General features: G+C 36.9%; 1 protein-coding gene across 1 annotated transcript in view; it reads left to right on the plus strand.

Moving 5' to 3' along the window:
- The window catches only part of LRMDA (leucine rich melanocyte differentiation associated), a 681,403-nt gene that overhangs the window by 564,590 nt on the left and 92,373 nt on the right, over positions 1-24,440 (plus strand). The window contains exon 6 of the mRNA XM_086752286.1: positions 9,444-9,528. Within this exon, the coding sequence (XP_086608412.1) occupies positions 9,444-9,528 (85 nt within the window). The remainder of the gene's footprint in view (positions 1-9,443; positions 9,529-24,440) is intronic.

Raw genomic sequence — 24,440 nt, forward strand, 5'->3', positions numbered from 1 at the left:
AACAGTGGTAGGAAGGCCTCTGATCTGTCAGCCCAAAAGGAAATTAGTTAGGGCAGGTTGGAGCAGGCTTAAAAAAGGGGGGGGGGCTGGGGGCAGAGGGAGGGGGAAGATGGAGTAATGGGAGAAGGGAAGCATTTAGGATATTAAAGTAAAATGAAGAGGATATTGAAAAAGGTCATAAGGGGATGGGGCCAATGTTCTTGGAAGACCTTAATACACTATATCCTCTTGCAGTACACGCAGAGTTCAGCTTGTTCTGCAGGGAACTGCAGAGTGACTTTTGTAGTGGTTGGAGCTGCCACATTAGGTAAAACCTGTTACTTGTTTTCAAAATGAAACAGAGAATAAACTCAAATTAAGAATTTTCAAAGATGTCTAAATGCAAAATACATAGGGGAGAATTTACTTAAGCTGTTTCGGCAAATTACTAGCTGCTGTGTGTTTTACTTCCTACCCTTTTGGTAGAAGTAGGGATTTTGCCAATAAATTCTGCGTTACCATTAAAGAGGCCATTCATCATGCTTACTAATGTTATTAATCAAGATACACCACAGTACTCTTAAAATGAGATCATTTTGATAAATCATGTATGACATGAAAAGACTTTATTCCTTTTAAGTGCAATTTAGACTGTAATTTTTTTCCTCATTTATGATTCATGGGAGAAACATGGATAAAATTCCCTTGCACATTTACACCTTATCTTCAGTAATAATTCAAAACTGCTCTTAGATGAAAATTCAAGGTCTGATTCACCAAAGCTGAATGCCAGCTCATTATTTTCTGGCATTCAGTAGTCCAAAAATAATGTCCATATATTAGGTGCTTTTCACAATAGTTGAATTTGGCTGCACACCAGACATATCGATTACACTCAATTAAGCCTAAATGCATCAGAATTATCTGATGTTCATTTACATTTTTGATCCAGTTGCACCCTACTTTTAACCTTGCAATTTTACATTAAGTGAAAACCAAAAGGTAAAGTAAATTCAAGTGAGAAGTGATAATGTCTGTTATATGAGACTAATGGAAATATATTCTGAAATGCTTTGGATCTTCTTAAGCTCCCCTACTTCAGTTAAATAAGGAAAATTCTCTTGTCTTTTCCTATTAAAGTTCTTTGGAATTGGAAGGCCAACCAAAATCGAAGATCATGGTTCTCCTTGTTGTCCTAGTACTACAGTAATTTGGCCTACTCTATTGATAGCATCACATATGAAAATAGGCTGCTAAAATGTCCAGAATGAATATTTGCTAAGTTCAAAGTCACACTCTTGATTATAACTGAAACACTTGTGTTATTTATTGAATTTTAAAATGTCAGAAATAGGTTGCAGCATTTTTTTCTAACATAGGTATAAATATTAGATAAATTTTTGGTTTTATGTTTAGAAATATAGAAAGCAAATGTTTAGCAGAGGTATTTAATTTGGAAAGCAAAGCCATTTAAATTTTACTGTTTCTCAAACCATGATTCAAGGAGGATTGGTTTATCTGAATTACAGTCCCTCCTTTACTTTCTTCAGCAGCTGAAAGTGTTTGAAGGAACGTGTGTGGTTGCCAAAAATAGCAAACCATTTGTATTTTTCAACCACTGGTCTCTACAAATTTGTTTCAATGCAGCACATGCACAGTATAACCTGATACTGCACAGGATGTTCCCTTACTAGTACCATCCAAATATTGGGGTTTTTATTCCTTCAAAAGTGGAATTCGGGCATTAAACAAATGAAACTTTTCTTTAGTCTAATTGGGTTCCCAGACTCTTCAGAGCCAGTTGCCAGTGTGTGGCTGACTTCATTTTCTTCTACGTGTTATAAAGGGTTATTCTTTTTTTTTATCCTTCACAGTTTACTTTGTGTTTACATACTAGAAAAACGTTTTTCACTTCCACATCATACTAAAGTTATGCATCACAGACTTAGAAGGTCAAACTCCTGAATATTTTTTTTTTAAATAATTTTTATGAGTATTAGATTAGTAGGGAAAAGTAGCATAAGGCCCATAAAATCCATTCACCTACGAATATCTGCCCTTAAGTTATTGTCTCATGAATGCTCTTTATTATTAAGAAAAAAACCCAAAACCTTGGGAAAAAGATTCCCTATATTTCCCTAGGAAATTCTTTCTAATGAGATACTTTTATAAAAATAAGTTAAAATGGCATATTAATTCAGAGTAATCAGGTTGTATTTGTTTTCCTTATTAGAACTTGTTAAATTACTACTTTCAATTTTCTTAAAAATGGCTGCTGATGAAAGAAAGTCATTCAGATCTTTGTGATATTCATCAAAATATGAGAAGCAAAGTTTAAGGCATGGGATTGAGACAAAAGTGGATGATACCCTTTTCCTTCCTTTCCACCTTCCATCCAACACTCAACTGCTATGTTCTTTTTCTTCAGTACTGTGGTCAAACACCTGAAAACAAATTTTAAAATAAATCAAGTTAGGAGGTCATTGAGATCAGTTGTAAACTCAGGCTGGCCCATTTGGGACCTCTAGCCTATATCACAGCTAGGGAGAAGGACGCAAGACCTTTTATAGCCTGCCATACATAGTGGTCGAGTCAGGTCCTGCTTTTGAATATTTTCTAGTCTCTGTCTTTTCTTTCACACTTTGTCACTTTCTTTCACTGGCTGTATGCTTCCTGAGTTCATAGAAAAGCAAATACATTGTAAATGAAGTTGTTCTTCCTGAACTGTTTCTTATGATAGAATAATTAAAGAATTGGTGTACTGTTGCTTCCTGTAATATTTTGTGCTATCATGAGGGTCTCAAAGACCTCACAGTTGAAATCAAAGCCCTATTGTGCTTGGTGCTCTGCAAACTCATGGGAAGAAACAGTCCCTCTAGTGTTTTGATGCTCTCTGCAAGTAAGTCATAAATTCAAACCAAAATGAATACATGTAAATATCTTTATTTTATTAGGCAGACTATGTTCTTCATCACACATTTATACATGTTTAATATATTGTGCTGGTTTTGGCTGGGATAAAGTTAATTTTCTTCGCAGTAACTATTATGAAGCTATGCTTTGGATTTGTACTGGAAACAGTGTTGATAATACAGGGATATTTTAGTTACTGCTGTACAGTGCTTACACAGAGTCAGGGCCTTTTCTGCTTCTCACACCACCCCACCAGTGAGTAGGCTGGGGGCTCACAAGAAGTGGGGAGGTGACAGCTGACCAAAGGGATATTCCATACCATCTGATGGTATGGAATACCATCGGCATATAAAACTGAGGGAAGAAGGAGGAAGCGGGGGAGACATTTGGAGTGATGGAGCTTCTCTTCCCGAGTGACTATTACATGTGATGGAGCCCTGCTTTCCTGGAGATGGCTGAGCACCTGCCTGCCAATGGGAAACAGCAAATGAATTCCTTGTTTTGCTTTGCTTGCATGCATGGCTTTTGCTTTACCTATTAAACTGTCTTTATCTCAGCTCATTAGTTTTCTCCCTTTTACTCTTCCAATTCTCTCACTGTCTCACTAGGGGGAGTGAGTGAGCGTCTGTGTCGTGCTTAGTTGCTGGCTGGGGTTAAACCAAGACATGTATATAGTTAATCTGTAAGCAATTAATTTCTAGTTAGTTATGTCTAAAATTTTGGGGAAAAAAATCTTGACGAGGAGTTCCATGGAAAGTTTCTGTACATTTTATCACTAATGTGAACAAACCATGATGGTCCAATATACTTATGTGTTAAGACGTGTGAGTTGCTGCCATCAGTGTTACAAATTGACACATTGTTGACCTATTGGTACACAGATTTTTAGACAAGTTTTAAAAATATGTATGAATTATTGAAGACTGTTGCCATTGTGTCTCTTAGGGAAGATATGTGTGCCCAGGAGATCCAAAATGAGTCTTTAGCCTCAGCAGACACTTATGCAGACATTTCTTAAAATTATAATAAGCCATGTATCTGTTAAAGTATGATTAACTTTAAGCATTGAGTGTATTTGAGACAGAAAAAGCTTGTCAGGAAAATATTACTCTGTGTTTATATAAAAGCAAAAGTTTTTCAAAAGCAAGTATGGGTTGATCCTTTAAGTTGGAACTATACCATATATTATCCCATTAATCATATACCTTTCTGGAAAAATAGTTTTCGTCAGTTTTAAAAAAATGGATAATGCAGTGATTTCTTTCATTCTTAATTGTAGTTTCCCTGTGGATATATTAAAAATCTTTTTGACATAAATCATGCTTTCTTACTAGATCCAAGTTTTGCATCTGATAATGTGATATGTACCATTGTGTGAATGACTGCAATATCACAATATTGTTTTCCATTTTTATTTGAATGTAAATCGCTCAATGTGAAGCAACAAGCTTTCAAATTGCTAAGGTAATTTCTCTGGGACCTGATTAAATGACTCTGACAAGTGTTAAAACTGTGATGAATGAAAATAAACAAAAATATCACAGAACACAAGAATTCTTCATAATTGTGGGTCAGACTTAGACAATGAATATCATGCTATTCCCAAGAAATTTGCCTCTTCATCTGTTCCCTGAAATAAAATGAGTCACACTCTGAAATGCTGGAGATTTGAGATATTCCCATACTAGACGAGAAATATGTTGCAAAGGAGGAGTCCCGAATACTTAAAATCTTTTTAAGATAGCAGATACAAGAGAATACTTAGTCTGTGTCTTAAGCTCCATAGTGAATAATATTTTTAAAATTATTTTAGGTTCTGCCACCACATCTCATTCTGCATTCTACCATCTCTCTTTTGGATGATGTCTTGATAAAACTAAGATTTGGTCTGTGACATCTTCTGAAAATATTCTGAAATTGTATGTTATTTAGCTATGGAAGTCCTCCTTTGTATGTGAACTGAAACAATTTTACTAACCACATCTTTCTATAACTGTGTTGTAGATCTATTGAGGCCTTGTCAGGAATGATCTTCTTCCTATATTGTAAAATTTGCCAGATATAATACGTTAATGGCTACTACAGTTACTGATGTGTATAGGTGTGTCATGCCTTGGAAATAAGAGTAAATATTAACAGAGAAGTACTAGGATACAAATACAAGCTATGTGACACAAATAGAAGTATATCAACTCTCAACAGGTATTAACGATATTCCATTACAGTAAATATAGCCTAATATCAAGCCACATCTTACTCATCAACAGAAGGTAAAATTTCCTAAACAAAAACCATTGCTTTAATCAAAATTACTTGAAGTTTAGGTTTTGGGGGTTTTGTTTGATTGGTTGCTTGGTGGGTGTTTGGGTTTTTTTCCTATTGCAGCTTCTACAGTATCTGTAATTTCAATGAAAATGGTTTGAAAAACTGGTACTCTTTTACAGTCTATTTGGTAAAAAATACAACAATTCTTAGCTTGGACAAAACTTACAGGTTAATATGAAGAGGGAGATACGCCCATTTAGCGAATGTTTGGTTATGTACGTAACAGGCTGTGTGAGTAGTCTAACTTTATTTGCCTTGTAACTTTCATACCTTGTACTATGATATACTGCAAAACTTGGATGACTTTAACGCTTGCAAGTTTACAAGCTTCTCCTGTAATAATATTGTTAGAATTTCTTTAATGAGCTATTTGGTGACCTGTTCCAATAAAACTGAAACTACCACCCATTTTAACCAGCTTTCCTCAAAGCTATCTTTGTCAGTGGCATGGACAATGGGATAGAGTGCACCCTCAGCAAGTTCGCCAATGACACCAAGCTGTGTGTTGCTGTCGATAAGCTGGAGGGAAGGGATGCCATTCAGAGGGACCTTGACAGGCTGGAGAGGTGGGCCCATGTGAACGTCATGAAGTTCAGCAAGGCCAAGTGCAAGGTCCTGCACATGCCTTGAGGCAACCCCAGGCACAAATAGAGGCTGGGTGGGGAATGGATTGAGAGCAGCCCTGAGGAGAAGGACTTGGGAGTGTTGATTGATGAGAAGCTCAACATGAGCCAGAAATGTGCACTTGCACCCAGAAAGCCAACCGCATCCTGGGCTGCATCAAAAGGACCGTGGCCAGCAGGTTGAGGGAGATGATTCTCCCCCATACTCTGTTCTGGTGAGACCCCACCTGGAGTACTGCTTCCAGCTCTGGAGACCACTGCATAAGAAGGACACGGCCCTGTTGGAGCGAGTCCAGAGGAGGGCCACGAAGATGATGAGAGGACTGGAGCACCTCTCCTATGAGGACAGGCTGAGAGAGTTGGGGCTGTTTAGCCTGGAGAAGAGAAGGCTCCGGGGACGCCTTATAGCAGCCTTCCAGTACCTAAAGGGGGCTTATAAGAAAGATGGGGAGAAACTCTTTAGCAGGGCCTGTTGTGATAGGACGAGGGGTAATGGTTTTAAAATAGAGAGAGGTAGATTTAGACTAGATGTAAGGAAAAAAAATTTACAATGACTGTGGTGGAACACTGGAACAGGTTGCCCAGAGAGGTGGTGGATGCCCCATCTCTGGAAGCATTCAAGGCCAGGTTGGATGAGGCTCTGATCAACCTGATCTGGTTGAAGATGTCCCTGCTCTTTGGAGGGGGCTTGGACTAGGTGACCTTTAAAGGTCCCTTTCCAATGCAAAATGTTCTTTGATTCTGTGATTCTATTTATATTTGTAGTTACTTTCCGCTGCAACAAGAACTTCTGATGCATATGTTACGAATACTTGAAGACATAACTGGCACATGTCAATGCTGTCACTGTGAATATGAAGAGTAATACAATCTATATAATTCTTTTTGGAAAATAGCTTAGAGCCAAATGTTGGTATATGGTAGGGTAAACAAATAGTTGTCTTTCTGCTAGTGCACAGACTTACTCAGAAACATGATTCAGAACTCCAACCAGTGTTTGTGCAAAACCAGTCCTAGCCCTGGATGATATTCCGTAGAATTAAAGTTGCTCTAACTGAATGCTTAGCTCAAAGGTAATGAAAACTGTTCTATATTTGACAGGGAATTATATACTGTACATAAAATAACAGCAAAACACCAATAAACAAACCCTCCTGTTCTTGCTTTTCCTAAAATTGGAAATAAAGTGAAATTGCCCCTTCACTCCAATATCCCTTTTAGAAGCTCTTGAATTTTGCTCACTCAGTGGTATATTGCTGAAAAGGCAAAGTCTCTTCCAGTAATTTTAGGAAAAGCTATCATCAAGCTGTCAACAGTCTAAATTGAGATTAAAAGTACCAAAGAGAAACCTTCACTATTATCAGAGTCCCAAACAAGTACACTTGAATAGGCAGATAACATCTAGAGTGTACGGTATGAGACCACTTATTCCTCCAGCTTTTGGAGTGATTTACAGGGATGAAGTCTTACGTTAAATAGTTAGTGACATTTTTCTTCTTGTCTTACCCAGAACCACTCAGCCCAAAGAAAAGTGATAGTTGTAAAGAGATGCCTGTTCTTGGAATTCATTTCAGATGCCACGTTTCTGGGTGTTAGGGGTATCTGTCTCATCCTTTGAGGTGTTATGTGCCCTCAGCTCGTATTGGTCATCAGAAGGAAGATTTTTGGTACTTCATAGTCTAGGGTAGATTGAGCTACGTGCTTACAGTTCACTGAAATCAAAGCATTATTCATTCTAGCTGGAGGTGAGAGTTCTGTTTATAGCCTTAACTCTCTGAAAAGGAGGTACCCTGGAAAGGGTGTATTATCACTGGTGAGTCAGCAAAGGCAGGATTTTCTAGATTTTTTTTTTTTTTTTTTTCATATCTGGTAAGTAGGCAAAACTGTCTATCAAGATGTCTGTTTTGATACATAATGTGTCTTCATATTATGACCTGGTTTTTGCTAGGGACAAAAGTGGGGCTGTAACTATGGTCTGACATAAAAAGTGACAGCTGGTCACCAAAAGCAAAAGCGTAGCGTACTAATCTATTCAGTCACTTACCTCTTAACATTTTAATATACTATCATCTGCGAGTCCTACAGCTTTGACAAAGAAGATCTCGAAGTTACAGCCTTTAACAAATTATTAGCATGATGAATTTTCATTACTGTGGATTTCTGGTTGTTATTCTCAGGTTTAGTTTGGCAATTAAGATTCGAATTAGTATTAAAGCTTTTTCTTCTCCAAAATATTATAGCCCTGTTTTACACTTTTATCTTAACCAGACATTGTAAATCTGGTTTTGAATTCATTTTTAATTAAAAACAAATATATAAATTTTGAGGATATGATTAATTACAAAGTGAGAAGTAAGATTGAGGTGGATTCCTTTGATTGACTTTTGCTGCTTACAAGCCAATATATCATTAGGGAACAACATGCACAGAAGATAGCAATTATGTTCTCTAGACCCTCTCCAGTAAATTATCATGAGATTCAACAAATAGTTGAGCTTTTGTATTTCTTCTCTTTATTTGCCTTGTCTTTTTCTTTTAGAAATTATCACGTAACTTTTAATGAACACTGTGCTTTGTGTCTCTTATTAAAATCTATCATCTTTTTATATACATTGCAATGGGTAGATTGTAAACACTCCAAGCAAACTCTATACCTGAAACTGGACATATCACTATCATGCTATCAATCCATCTAACTTAAACTCAATTTTAAAAACTGTGGTGATCATTCATATTCACCAACACAATCCTTTATTTTGATCTCTCCTCATAACAATGCAACACTGCTGCTCTATAACTAAAAACCAAGATGGTAAAAGTGGCTTATCTTGGCTTTATAGTGCTCTTTCCTTCAGATGAAACATCTAACTGGATGAAGATTATTGTATTGCAAGGTATAGCTTCACAGTCTGATCTTTTAAAATTGGAATCATAGGATCTTGAAATCCTTGTTGTTGGGAAAGATTTAGGTCTCCTCTCTTATCCCTTAATATTTTGTTTTTAAGGATTCTGAGAATGTCTTCTTGGTACTTACTTCTTTAAATGTATTAGATTTCTGGTGTGGGTTTTAAGTGTTTATTATTAACAATTCTATATAGTTGCCCACTTTTTTTTCATTATAGGCATTAGAATTTTCAAGAGATTCCTTCATTTAGCTCATAGGACAGTGGAATGGCAGAACCAGTTTTTTGTTTAGTTCTGAAAAATATAGTATCATATCCCCGTATCTCTATTTTCTGTCTCCTTTCTTACTTGTGGACTCACTCATAACTTCCTTCAGGTAAATATTAATCTGTTTCACCAAGAGGAACATTTTTAGCATTGCCCAAATATTTCCTGTAAAGATGATGATTTTTTTTTTAAGCTGTGAGCTGTATGAAAATATTCTTTTAGTAATGGTACCTAATGTCATTGTGTAAACTCTTGTGAGTACAGCTACCTTGAAGGATTGCAGGCAGCCTTAACAAAAACAAATTAATCCTCCATGGCTGGTGTCTCTGTGCACCTGTAACCACATCATAGCACTCATCTTGCAGGTGCATCCTCTTTGCATAATCACTGACTTTCACCCAGAGTACTGATAATATTTGTTTTATCACCCAGGCCTGCAGTGATGCTGCCTCCACCTCTCCAGAGATGCACTATACACCTCTGCCACTGGGATCCAGAGACCTCACCAATCACAGAGGTATGAACTAAACTTTTATTGGTATGAGCTGCTGCAAGGCAGTAAGCTTTGCTGTAAGGCCTTCTCTGTATTAGTTACTGCTGCACTGGCACTTTGCGGAGAACACTGTGCCTTTCAAGCACTAGATGAGAAAACCATACCTGTCAAGACTACAGATTTTAATTCATATTTAATAAGATTTAAAGATAGTCTACTGGGAAAGCAAATAAATCTATGGATAATAACATTCAGTGATATTTTTGTGTGTATGTGAGAAAGATGTAAATAGATTAGAGTATGTAAGTGTTGCTAATAGATGATTACATGCAGCACTGGTAATTTTGAGAGAATTTGTAAACTTTCTAATATTTGTAATGAGAGAGCTTTTTGGCAGTTAAACAATTTAGGGCTATGATTTTGAAATATTAACAGATTTTCATTGCAATAAAAAGAGATTCTTCTCTGTTTTTCAACATTAAAGGTGGATCAGTGTTTAATTTCCTTTTTCACCAATCCTTAGAACTTAAAAAGCACCTAGGGCAAATTCTAAAATTCTTTCTACATAACTGTGGAGCAAAAAGCTCAGGAAACAGGTGAAAAATTGACGCAGGGGTGCGTTCCAAGTTCTTTCACCTTTGTTCTAAGAAGGAGAAATTTATAAAGCTTGCAATATTTTTTCAGCTTAAAACCAGATCTTTTTTTTTTCTTGCATTGCACATTGATTCCATGTTGATCATGTAAACCATTTGTGTAGAGGTGAAATTTGTATAGAGTACCAGAATCAAAGTCAGCCTTACATTTATCAGTTGATGGTAGCTTAGTTTTAGTGTGTGTTCAAATTCTGCAGCACTGCAGAAGATTGAGGCAGTGTCAGTAGAATGCCTTATTACTTGAAACCTGAAAGAATCAGGCAGGCAATGCAACTGAACAAGGATCCATGATTCAGGTAGGAAGGGTGAGGAAAGCAACTGATTAGACTTTAATTTGTTGCAGCCTATATCACTGTCATTGTGCCAGGGCTTAAGATGGGTGTGAAGCTTGGTCTTGGTGTAAATTGATATGGTATACTGGAAATCAAATGTCCTGAAAGTTCTGTAGTGCGTTACGTTATGACACTATTATCGTGTAGTAACTGGTACTTTTTAAAAAGAAAGGACCAAACCAAAGTTCTGAATTTGAGCACACACTTGGTCTTCAAAACTTAAAAAAAAAAAAAAAAAAAACCCAACAAAACAACAACAAAAGAAAATAACTGTAACCCACTGCCTCCCCAGTTCCCAAGATACGTGTTGTAGCTTTGATTTTCAGGTAAGCATATTTGCTTTGAGATTGGATTTCTGGTGTTGGATTTAATGGCTAGGGTCTAGTCAGAATGTTGTAAATGCCTAAGTTCTGTAAGAATACATAAAAAGTATCATTAAAAGCCAATTATCCCCAGATCTGTTTATTTAGATTAGAGTGAATTAGAAGTGTGGCTTCATGGGTGATTTTTGGAATCTGACTCAGCAAAAGAAATGCCAGCAGCATTAAGCATCAAAAGTTGTGTGCCTGCATTATTGATTGACTTAGCTTAAAATAAAGCAATTGTGTGGCTCTAGTAGGCGTTGCAGACATGTCTATATGGGTGTCCATTCAGAGCTGGAGCTTACCAGGTTCTAAGTACCACTGTCTGTGCTAGGGCTTGAGAATGCTTGCTTTCTTACTATGAAAGAGGAAAATTCTGTTCCTCAAATTATCATCATTTTACCCTTAGCTGTTCACATAATTCTTTATTACTTCTGTCTTTACTCTTCCCAGAAACATTCTGCTTTGCATGCTAAACATGTGCTGAAAATTTCCGTGATGATTAAGCACACTTATAAATAAAGTGAATGAAGAAGGTGTCATCCAAAAAAAAAAAAGGGTAAAATTGGCCCTGAAAGAGACATTGTTAGCATGATTCCATAAGTTTATATGTATATATAAAATATATTCATGAGGAAGTAATTAAGCAAACTTCCCAAAATTCCAGGTGTTGTAAATAAAGATTGGAACAACCTGCTACCAGGGCCCGAAGAAAAATCTGTAAGTTCACAAGCCCATAAAAGAATAATTGGAGTCAATAGAAAAATTTTCAAGAAAACAATGAACATGCTGGTTTAGGTTCTGAATATTTTCAATTTTTTTCTTTACTGAATGCTTTCAGTATTATAAAAAATTATTGGATCAGCTGTTGCATGTGTAAATATTGGCAGTTTTCAATGCAAACTGGAAAGAAGAATGCTGTAAGTTTTTGAGTGCTCTTATTTGTCTCTGGAGAAACTTACTTACCAGAATCTGAAAGTCTGGCAAATGGCTTGGTACAGCTGTAAATTGATTTTTGGGGGGATTGGGAAGGGGGAGCAGGAGCAAGCTGAATGTATTTGAATGGTAAAGTTGTACTTGGACATTTCTCACTCTCTTTAGCTATGAGTTTTGCAGGGAGAGCAAAGCCATATAATTCTGTATGCATTGCACCATGCATCTTACAGCTTTCGTGTTCATGTATACAGTATATTATTTTCAGACAGGATCTGGTCTTTTTGGGTTCACTTCATAATTTGTACAGACAATATTCAGGAATTGTAAAAAGTATCTCACTTTCAGAGCTCATAGAAACAGTGTAAGACAGTGAGACATCATGTGAAATGATATGGAATAATCACTGTAAATATTATATCAAGTGTTATGATGCTCAAGTATATAAGTACATGAAGAGAGCAATAAATATTTTTAAGCTTTAGAAAATTTCTCCACATCTTACAAAAGTTGTTTTCCCTTAAATTATTTTCTTGCTTAGACCTACTTTTCTAAGTTGAACCTTCGCTTGATCCCACTGTACCTATTTTTTAGCAGAAAATATATTGTCTTTCTATTCAGGTTTTGGGCACCTGACAGCAAAATGACTTTATTTTTGTCATAGTTTATCCCCAGATGGCAACTAAACACCACACAGATGCTTGCTCACTCCCCCTAGTGAGATGGGGGAGAGAATTGGAGGAGTAAAAGGGAGAAAACTAATGAGCTGAGATAAAGACAGTTTAATAGGTAAAGCAAAAGCCATGCATGCAAGCAAAGCAAAACAAGGAATTCATTTGCTGTTTCCCATTGGCAGGCAGGTGCTCAGCCATCTCCAGGAAAGCAGGGCTCCATCACATGTAATAGTCACTCGGGAAGAGAAGCACCATCACTCCAAATGTCTTCCCCCCTTCCTCCTTCTTCCCTCAGTTTTATATGCCGATGGTATTCCATACCATCAGATGGTATGGAATATCCCTTTGGTCAGCTGTCACCTCCCCACTTCTTGTGAACCCCCAGCCTACTCACTGGTGGGGTGGTGTGAGAAGCAGAAAAGGCCCTGACTCTGTGTAAGCACTGTACAGCAGTAACTAAAATATCCCTGTATTATCAACACTGTTTCCAGTACAAATCCAAAGCATAGCTTCATAATAGTTACTGCGAAGAAAATTAACTTTATCCCAGCCAAAACCAGCACAATTCTTTATGACATCCAATTGCTGTCCTGTTAGGCAAGCCTTCTAAGGTAGTAATTTTATAGCTAGCTTTAAACAAGTCAGTTTAAAAATGCATCCTCCTGTCATACAAAGTGCTTCATTTATTTTTAAATTCCATTGCTTTTATAATTCTAGTTTTCAAATTTTCTATTGAAACAAAATAAAATGGGCCCCACTTTTCTTTATGCATGTCCAGGTCTATATACCTTTAAGAAAATAAAACTTGTTGTTGTTTCTAAATACAAGTGGCCATACTCCCAATACACAAAAGTAATGAAATGTAGTGCATTTTAGTAGAAATTTTCTCCAAAAATTTTGCTCATGTTTTTTTTTTTTTTTTTAGTTCTTTTTATGTATGGCCCAGGAACCCTTCTGTTCCTTATCAACAATTTATTAGTAGACCATATATAAAATCTTAAAATAGAGCCTTTAATACTTAACATAGTTGAAATGGATGGCAAAAGAATTTTTAAAATTATAATCATGTAATATTAAGGATATCTTGCTTGGAGGCTCTGAGCAACCTGATCTAGTGGGGGATGTCCCTGCTCCTTGTAGGGGGGTTGGACTAGATGACCTTTGAAGGTCCCTTCCAATCCTAACCATCCCCGCCCTCCACTCGCCTCACATCATGTATTCCTTTTTCATAATGGCATCTTTGGTGAGTGTGATGGTTTAGCCCAAATCACCACACAGTTTCTCGCTCACTCTCCCCCTCCCCAGGGGGATGGGGGAGAGAATTGGGAAGGAAGGAGAACTCGTGGGTTGAGATGAAGACAATTTACTAAAATAAAAGGGAAAACTACAATAATAACAGAATATAAGGATATTAAAAATATACAAAGTGAACAATATGTGTTTTCTCACCACCCGATGTCCCAATGACCGATACAGCCCGTCCCGAGCAGCGATCACGGAAACAAAACCGAGCAGCAAGCAAAGGAGCAAAAGGGAGCCAGCAAGGTAGGGGGAACGATGCCAGCAAAAACAAGCAGGAAGGATGGATGCCAGGAAGGCAGATACCCACCCTCGCCTGCCCCCACTTATATACTGAGCATGACGTTTATGGCATGGAATACTCTCTTTGGCCAGTTTGGATCAATTATGCTGTCTGTCTTTCTCCCAGCTTCCTGCATCTGCAAATTAGCGAGACTTGGAAAGCAGGACGGTGTCCTTGGTCTCATTCACAACAACTGGTATCATCAGGGTGTTTATCAACATTCTTCACACACAAAATCCAAAACATACCAGCTACTGAGAGGAAAAATTAACTCCATCCCTGCCAAAACCAGGACAGTGAGGAAGTTCCTTAGTTATGTGTAAGCATTGAAACTCAAATTGCCTTCTAAAAAGATCAGTGCTTTCCAATTGGTGGGGAAAATAGTAATTTATCATTCTATCACTTTAGAAGCAATATTCCTAAATCATTACTCTAATGAAAATCTATTTTTCCCATATGAAAAAAGGTGCTGGATACCCTGTGTATAAACAGATATTTTATAACATTGCCTGTTACCTTATTTACTTGAAAACCTATTCATTTGCCAAAGCCATTTGGTTTCCAGTAACATTTTACAAATGACTTCATTTCTTGCACTCTTGTTTCTGGGAACAACCAGTGGTAAGTCTGCCCCATAGCTTACTGGTAAAAGGAAGAAGCAGCAGTTTCCATTAAAAACTAAGCCTGTATTTATGTAAGTAGTTTTTAGAGCCTTAGCTTGGATTTATGCCAAGGTTTAATAGTTCCAATCTATTCTGGCTTGTAAGAACTTCCTGGACAAATCCACTGTCCTGTTTTGGTGTCTATTCAGTTAATTATCCAAGTTTTCTGGTATGCACAGACATTAAATTTTCTCATTTTTAATTTGAATGATGAGGGAAAAATTGTTATTTATTCTAACAATATGTTTGAGTCAACTGGGGTTTTTTTTGTTTTTTTTTTTTTTTTGAAACAGTGTAATCTGAGTTTGAAAGTCATAAACTGCATTCAGAAGCAATGCCCAGAAATCCAGGGACAGAATATTTTTAAGCTTCCTATTAACCCTCTGAAGGTAATTTTATAAAACATTTTTGAACAAAGGAGAAGAGAGGTTCCTTCTGCTTTCAGTTTTGCTTTTTGTCTAACAGGAATGTGCTGAAGATTTTGTTTTGGAATTAAGAATTTTCCAGAGTTTTGCACTCCTAAGCAAGCAAAAGCATGTAGGGATGTCATGTGTTAGAGAGACACCTGAACTTGATCTGTCTCAGGTTTTTGGTTTTTTGTTTTGTTTTGTTTTTTTTTTTCCCTGTGATCATTATGCTATGCTATTGTACTCAGAGTGTTTGTCATGTAAGCTTTCAGTAAAGACTAGGATAACTATGCAGAATGCATCATGACTGATTTTTAGGGTGTACCATATATAAAAAAACAGCTATTAGCTTTATAGGAGTTGAGGTATGCACTAGGTCAAGACAGACATGTACTTCAGAGTGCACAACAAGCACTGGGCTATCCTCTTGTGCTGGAGTTTACAATCCAATAGATCTCAAAGGAGGCCTACTACTAAATTCCAAATTTGGTGTTGAAGGAAAAAGGTAGAGTTTTTGGAAAGCCAGGGGGAGTAATATAATTGATGTGATGTGTGAAAGCCCCAGATTATCCTGAGAGGATTTACCTATTCTACCTTAATTTGCTCAGCCTGCTCATACTTTAGAAATAAATATTCTCAGGTTTATCTGAAACTAATCATGTCTATTGATTCTTCAAGAATTGGGTCTGGAGTTTTAAGATAATGCTTTAAACTTTCTGAAGGAAAACTGTAAAATTGACACACACTTCTTAATAATAAATGTTAATACACAAAGTTCTTATTTTTGAAGGCTTTCAACTCAATACACATGCTGTCTTTAAATCACAGGCATAAAAAGAAAAGGAAATTGGTTTTGCATAAAAACTTACTTCCGGAAAGATAATTATCCTGTTTATATGATCATTGCAGTCTTCTCTGTTGTTGTTATTGACACAGTTGTTAGGTACTCATTGTGTTTTCAAGCCAGAGGCTTATTAAGAGCTTGAAATTGATTGCTGGGAAAGTCACAAAGCAATTTACATAGCAACTTATCATAATTAGTTAGTTTTCTTAATGTGAACTGCATCTTATGCTTATCAATTGATTTTTCTGTGTATCTGTATAAAGCAGCTTATTGTGTGCTGTCCAAAAAGAGAATAATAATAATGAAAAAAAAGTCTATATATGTATATAAGAAGTATTTGCTTTAACTTCTCTAATAACTAGGAATATGATGAATAAGAGAAGTCCAAGCAGATGCAATATATGGAAGTTCTGTATCAGGCAGAGATACTATGAATAGTGAAAAATTTTCTTTGTTGGTTTACATGAAGTGTCCTTTGAAAATACCGTTGTTTTTAAGCTGCATGATGTTATGGTGAGTGATAGACTGCATACCTCTCGGGCCAGGATCTTCTGACCATGAGATGAATAACCCTGAAAAAAAAATTCACGGTAGCATGGGACAGACAAGATCATATTTTCCAAGGGCAGAAACACTCAAAAAATAAGCTGTGACATTTCCAGTTAATGCCAGGAAATATGTCCCAACAGTGAGTTGTGCTTTGCTCGTGAGTGGGTGGAAATCCTCCTCTTTTGACACTGTGGGAGAAAACTAAAATAAGGAGTCTGTTATGGAAAAAAAAAAAAAAAAGAAAAAAAAAATCTTATTTGGCTTGGTTGTATGAAATGGGAAATTGGATTCTACTGCCTTGCTTAGTTTTTCAGTTTGGGAAATGGACATTAATGGAAGCACGAGAGACATAGGAGAAGTGTGGAAAGCGAGGTGATGGTAGATGAATGTCAATGTGAGGGAAGACTTGGTTAAGAAAATATTTTGTTTTTCTTAATTTCCCTTAGTTAAAAAGATTCAAAAGAGATAATCTGTCAGAGGCAGATTGTAGTCCTTGCAGTCTGGAGGTGTGAGAAGATAATGTCAGATGTTTAAAGAACTCTATTGTGAGCTGTTTCTGGTGCAGTTGAGAGAAAGGCAGGCCAGACCTTTCTCAAAGCCACTGCTGGATGGCCCCTGCTTCTGCCTGTAGACCTGCCAAACCTTACAATTGGAGATGAGATAAACAGTACTGACTCACATCTGTTTCTTCAGTGGTGCAGCTAATTTTGTAGCTCTATGCTTTTTCCTTTCCAAGATGCACTCTAGTTTACTGCCTCCTCAGTTTTTCTGGTGTAATTGCTTTGTGGGGAGAAGAGTAGGTAGAAGGGATGAATGAAACAACAGAGATGTGGAGAAATGCTCGAAGGCACATTTTGTTAGAGAGACTTACTGCAGTGAAATGCTTCCATCTGATAACAGAAGCCCACGTGTGTTGGTATTTGTCCCAAATCTGTAAATGCATTAGACATCTATCCCCATTGTGTGAATGGACACACAGTCACAGTTGCCTTTCAAAGGAATCCAGAGGTCCGGTACACATACATATGATCTGCTCAGCCCTCAGCCGTGGAGTGGTTTATTGCTGGGCAGTAATGAAAGAGTAGGTTAAGGAGGATCTCATGTAGTAACTCTCCTGAGCCCTAATCTATTTGTGTACTGGAACAGAATCACCACCAATGGCAGTGGTCTTTTGAGGACCAATTTCCCTCACTTGCACAGTACTGATAGTTTGTGCCAGTGCCTGCATGTTTGTCTGTAAAGCACAAAGACTTCCACAAATGTGGAATAAATTGTGCTTGGATTTGAGTGTGAGGTTCAAGAAATACATTTTCTGGGTTGTTGTATTCATGTTCTTGTCACTTACAGGGTCAACAATTTCTTGTCTGTATATACAAGGATTTGAATTGGGATACTGTGGATTATTAAAACTTCAGCATAAAAATGTACTGTTATCATGTTGTGTATTGCAACGATGAGAGCATCTAGTCCTGTGAAACTTTGTTTTGTGCAAAGTCTTTCTTGATCAGAAAAGTTAAGATTTGGTTTTAAATGACAGTGTGTTTTGTGAGCCTTCTCTGTGTTCTGTGGTTTGAAAGTGAGCCCAAGGGGTGTGACCAAACTGACCAGCTGTAAGTTCTAGGAGGATCACTTCCTGGAGTGCTGTGTCTCTGGAAATAAAATATGAGTGTTTCTCTGCAGCAAGACTTGAAAAGACAAAAAGAGAGTTATTAAGTGGTTAATCAAATTTAGATTAAAATTTAATTAAATATCTAAGGAGTTGGGAAAAAAAATTCACTTTCTGCATCTAACAGGAGTTAGGAGTCTATGACTCGGGCAGACTTTCAAAATTGTCAGCATTTTTTTCTGAAATATTATAGACACTTTCATTTTTCCACAGTGCACATTCCCCAATCTGACTGTTGAAGACCTGACCGTTTTCCATATTGTTGTCACTATTCCCGTAATTTCTGAGGTTTTCATTGCAATTTTTCCCATATTTGCCAAAACTAACCTAGCAGCCTGGGCCCCAGTCACCCATACAAGTGTCACATCAGAGGGAATATGATTAATGAGGAAAAAACTGTAACTTCATATTTTTGGGTAGGCTAGAAAGTGTCTGATGTTTCACAACATAGCTCATTTTGTCATGCTGGCAGTAAGAAACCATGAGAATGCTCAAGGTCCAAGCAGCGTGACTATAAAGTGGCAGAAAAACATAGAAAGCATTGGCTTCTATAAGTGGAAACTTGGAATTTAAAAACCATAAACTCTACCTAAAATCTTCTTTAGATATGTAGGAGAGCTAATGATGCAATGTGTCTGCAACTGACAATTTGGGAAAAACAAACAAACAAACAAAAAACAACAGTCCAGTAAATTGCCACTTGGTTTTATAATCTTTTGCAATAAAGAAGTCCAGCCATGGGCCACAGTATTACAGCCCTTCCAGAGAAATCAGGCTCAAAGAACATGCAGTGCTGTGCAAATACAGTCTCCTGAGAGATCCCCGTGTTCAGTTAGCACTCCAGCCTAGCCTGTTTTTGCAGGAGTCCTCCAGTTTTATCATTCAGGCATTTTTACAGCCTCATCGGAACAAATAAACAAACATCTGGAATCATGTGGTATATTTAATTAAAAACTTTTTGTTTGGCCAGAAATAGTAAAATCATGAAAAATTGCCTGTCTTCAAGCTCAGAAAGGCCAAATGATGAAGCTGTTGGCTACAGACAGTTTTACAATGTATTGAAATTCATAGATATGCACACCTGCTACAAGGCACCCCCCTGCCCCCCCGGCTTTATTTTGATTCATACCCATTAATGAGTGTTTAGTGCGCAGACTGTAACCCTTGTTTAAATAGGAATTTACTGTTTTTAATAACATAGACACGTGTTGCTGTATTCCATACAGCCTATACTACTCTGTAGTACGTGGACAGGATAAAGCTTTATATAATTGGTTAAAAAATATATCTCTACAGTATGTGTTCCATTTGAATATTGTGTCATATGAGCATGTTTTAATTCCAGAGGCAGTAAATATCTGCCCCACACTAAGAGTCTGTGTATCAAATGTTGGAAATGAGAAAGATGGTGTTTTCTCATTAAAATTAGAGTTTGTAATGATAATGTATATTTTCATTGTTTTATTTAATGTATTTTTTTTTTTTTGCTGACAATTTCAGGAGATTCTTGATGCTTTTGCAGATGAAACTGCTTGCTGTCATCTGAGATATTACTGTATAGTCACAAAATAGTCTACTGACCAGGATTATTATTTATGAAAACTAATTTGCCTAATGGACTGCTACCATTTTGCATGCAGAAATACAGACCTTTGAACGTATGTTGCATAGAATCTTATTTTTGAGGTTGTACACCTAAGTTTCTAAATAGCTGAATCCTCTATTGAGAAAAATAAAATTACTTGTGCACAGAAAGTACTACTGCATCTGAATATTGTTCACAATTCTTAATATTGCTTATGATTAAAATAATTTGGGCATTCCATTTTGAGCTGCATTCCTCTGAGGATTTAGACTGCTTAGCAGGATAGGATGCTTATGTGACCTTGGCTGCTGTCCTGTGGTTAGTGTTACTGAGCTGAATGAAGAGGACATGGGTCTCATCAGAAACAAAGTACTAATTCCCACATAGTGAATACATGCAGAAATCTACTTTAAAATTGGAGGAGGGGGAGAAATTTCCTGCACAGTCAGAAGGGCAGCCATCTGCATAACAGCAATGAAATTATTTTATCTCTTGTGTGTTGGTTCCTTGTGTGCACATCTTTCTATAACGTGCATTTCTTCCAAACTTTGAACAGCCAGAAAGATGCAATGTGTTTTGAAATGTATTTCTTTGTTCAGTGTGTGTACTGTGCTGGGAGTGGATTAAGGTTCCTCTCCTTAATTTTGCCTTCAGGAAAGAAATGGGTATCTCTGTATGATTTCGTTAAGTGTTACTGTCAACATTTTATGGGATGCGAATATCTGTATTCATGATCTAATGATATGTTTGCTGATCAAAGTTTCTTGCAGAGCTCTGAAAGTAAATGTTAAGTAGATTGACAATTTTCCTCTTTTTCCTGTTTTGTGATGTTTGTGGCCTATTAGTATCCTCAGTGCTAGAAAAGTAAATGATAGGAAGTACCATGATATCCTTCATTAGCTTTGTATGCTCTTAAGCAGAGGGATCATACCTGGGAAGAAGGGGAGGAGACAGAGATAAGTATAAAAAAAAAAGTGACATTGTTTTGTGTCCCTAACCAAACAGAGGATGACTGATCCTTCTTTTTGTTGATATTCATTGTGTTACCTTTTACAGTTTGAGAGATTTTGAAAGTTATTTCTGTTTACACAGAATGAAATTCTTTTACTGCATGATTGACAACATTGGTGTGTTTTGTAAGACCCTTTTAAGAAAGCTTGTCTATGACTCTAAAGTGCCTAGTAAAGCTAGGCAGCCACCTGAAAGACCCCCCACCTGTGGCTACATAAAACTGAAACAAAGGATGGAAAATAACCCATTCAGTATGCACTTTCCCACCTACTGAGAGCAAAATGTAATGCAGTGCAATTTTAGTACTTCCGTGCCACCGGGGAAAATAGACTCCTAAAATCACATAGTGATCACATAGCACTGAAAAATTCAGCGAATTTGTACTAAGCGCTGTGTTATAAAACCTGAGGAACCGTAGGCTTTACTTCTCAAGTGAAACAGATTTGTATTGCAGTTCTGTTAGAATGCCTACCAAATGTAATGATGATATTTAGCACAGTAGACTGAAAAAATGTAAAGCTAGTGAATAAGAGTCCTTTCACAGGAATGCTATACAGAGGGGAATGCAAGCAACCCTTGTGATGTCTACTTAAAGACCAAGCAAGACTGTAATGCCTGAATTTTTTTTGTTTTACTTTTGCTTGGTGTTTGGTCACATACAGAAAGACAGAAAGAGCATATGGCCCAAATTAGGTCTTTCAAAACCATTTGTAGTAGTAGACATGGTTTCTCACAATAACTAGAGAATTAAATTAGTGTTCGTGTCTGATCTGAGTGGAGTTAGAATATCTGTGTATCAAAATCACAGGGCAACCATGCCCACCTAATGGATTTCCCCACGCTAGCTTAGCTTCCTCACCATCAGTTGCAATAGCGGCAACTGTAGCAGCTTTAGCACTGTGTTTAGTCAGATATGTGCTTAGAAATACTGCATCTATCCCATCTCTACCTCTTCTTCATAGGAGGGAGGCAACTCCCAGATGGTGTATTAGCTGAACTGTGAGTGGGAGCTGCCTGTCTTAACAGTCATTTTTGTTTCCTTCTGTGAAATAAAAAGAGCAGGCTCAATGGAAATAATCCCTGGAGCCCTGATGGAAAACCCAGAATCTATCTTAAAGCAAAAAGGTTTGCAAACAATCCCTCCTAAAATCAACCAAACACAGCTCACCGCTCCTCCCAAACCCACCCAATTAATTAAGTTGGCAAATTGTCTCCTCCTTCTTAAAGGCAGTGAATGATAAATTTCGTGAGGGGAAAATAGAGAGCAACTTTATAAAAAATAGATTAGATATAAACTTTAGATCATTCAGAAGCAATTTGGTGCTGTCTAATGCCAACTATTACTTATGTAAAGCACATGATGTGTCAAGAAAAAGAAATACCAGGTGAAGTTACAGCAAAGAGGAGATATGTAGACATCCACACAGCTGCCAATTGTGGATGTGAAGTTTGCCTGGGCCCTGTAATCTGATGCTAGATAACAATGACAGTAGAAACGTGGAGGATAGCTGAAGGAGTCTCTCGCTTAACTGTTAATCATCATGCTGCTTTCTTCACTTCTGTTCCACTCTGTCATTATAAAAAGTAATCCCTTTACTAAGGTGAGTTTAATAGCAAAGTGAAAGAGAAACTCTCAGCTAATTTTATTTTTTTTTTTTTAATCTGTTTGCAGTAAAGGAGTATAATGGTTTTAATCAGTGATCCCACAAATGAGCAGAATTAGAACATCAAGAGATGCTACAAAGGGGAGAGTGCTTGAAATATTGTTAATATCTGTAAATCCTCTTTTTCTGCCAACACTTATGGGCTTTTTTTTTTCTACTATCTGCATGTTTAGGGAAGATAGCTGTTAGATCTGGAAGAAGTGAACTGGTTGAAATAGATTGCAAGCTTGCAAGAATGATGTTCATTTGGGAGATACAGGACACACCATTCAGACAGAAAAAAAACTCCCATGAGAGTTAAAATACAAATTATAGTTTAGTAAATAAATAAATAAAAAATGCAAAATACAGAGTACAAATAAAACTTGAAAGAGCTCTCGTGGTGACTTGGTCAGTGAGAACAGATGCTAGCTTGCTGTGGCTGTTACGGTAGCTAGAAATACACTGAGTGGGAGATCCACGTAAGAAAAGTCACAAGCAGGAAGGCAATTGTAACCTTAAATTTTCCATCCTGCATAGAGACAATATTTTCCTAACAGAATAATATTTAGCATCTAAAATCATTCCTTGTCAACGTACCCTCTAAAGAAGCTACAGTATTTCACTAGGGAGTCAAACCATTGTCATTCTTTTTATTGCTACTACAGACAGGAAAGGTGAAGAATTAATACTCCTACTGTGAAGTTTTGAAGGTTGTTCAGGATTTGTTCTTGTGTATGTAAGAGACCAAATGTAGAGCTTTTCTGCAGAAATTGTAGAAGGTGCCAGTTTATAAATTAGTTTAAAACCTTGTGCACTTCTCAATCCCATATGGACAGTTTGGGAAGGCAATCAGCATCTGATTCATAAACTGAGGTCTTGACAGTAAGGAACTTAGATTTTTAAAATCTATATAATTATTATGGTTGATGTTACAGGAGTTATTGCAAATTAAAACAGAGTTATTCTGAGACCACTGAATTTTAACTGATTCCTTCTTCAGAAAGTACTTTTAAATAAATAAAGGCACAACAGCAAGTTCTAACAATTTTCATCTATGAAGGTCAAACTCACTTTACCTTTAATTGTAAATGTTTTAGAAGTATGGTGATGGAGCAGAGTGATATGCAAAACAAAAACCAAAATATGGATGGTTGAGTTAACATTTGTACTTCTGAAGTAAGATAAGGAATGCACTAGTTCTTTTAAGTTTTTATTTGTTTTGTTATTTTTTTTTTCTTCAGAAGTTTGGAAGATTTTTCTTACGTTCCAAAGCAAACCACTTAATACCAGTTTGTAGGTATTTTGAACTGCCCTAATTTATGGATTTTGAGATATTTTTTTTTTCCAAGGACTATTCTATTATTACCTTATAAAAAAGGCATCTGATTTTTGTTTCTTGTCAATTCCCAAATTTCATAAGTTTAATACAAAAGATTTTTCATTCAGAATGGTTTCTCTGATCTGTAAGTTAGAAGTACTGTGTTGGAATAAAATATGTTAGTATAACAAGGGAATCTCTAGGCAGTTTCTCCCCCCTGGCTGTAGTTAAACCTGAATGGATTATGGGAAGGAAATCCATACACATGCTAGGCATCTCTAAGCTTTAAACCAACTACCTGCAGGTGTTTTAGCCATGCACATGTGGCTGGATATATGACGAGGCTTTACAGATTTTCAGCCAAGTCTTCACTTGCAGGGTAATAAAATGTTGAGGGAGGGGGAAACAAGATATATATACATGTAGAAGGTATGATGTCATAGTAGTGAGTTATTGCTGCGTTTCTACTTCTTGTAAGTTCATTCCAAATCAATTGCTGCGCAATATTTGTGTACTATTAATTTAAAATCTTTGAGTATGAATGGTGCTATGTATGCATAGGTGTAATATGCTCTCTGTATTTAGTCAGCCATTGTCTGATGAGCTTGTGAGCAAAGCACGTTCATCTCTATGGAGATTCCCTGCCTGCTTAGTAAGCTACAGCTATATTCCTTACTACTAAGCTCAGGCATCTTGGGACCAAATTTAGGTC

Source organism: Chlamydotis macqueenii, chromosome 7, assembly GCF_036417535.1.
Source record: "Chlamydotis macqueenii isolate bChlMac1 chromosome 7, bChlMac1.mat, whole genome shotgun sequence".
NCBI lineage: Eukaryota > Metazoa > Chordata > Aves > Otidiformes > Otididae > Chlamydotis > Chlamydotis macqueenii.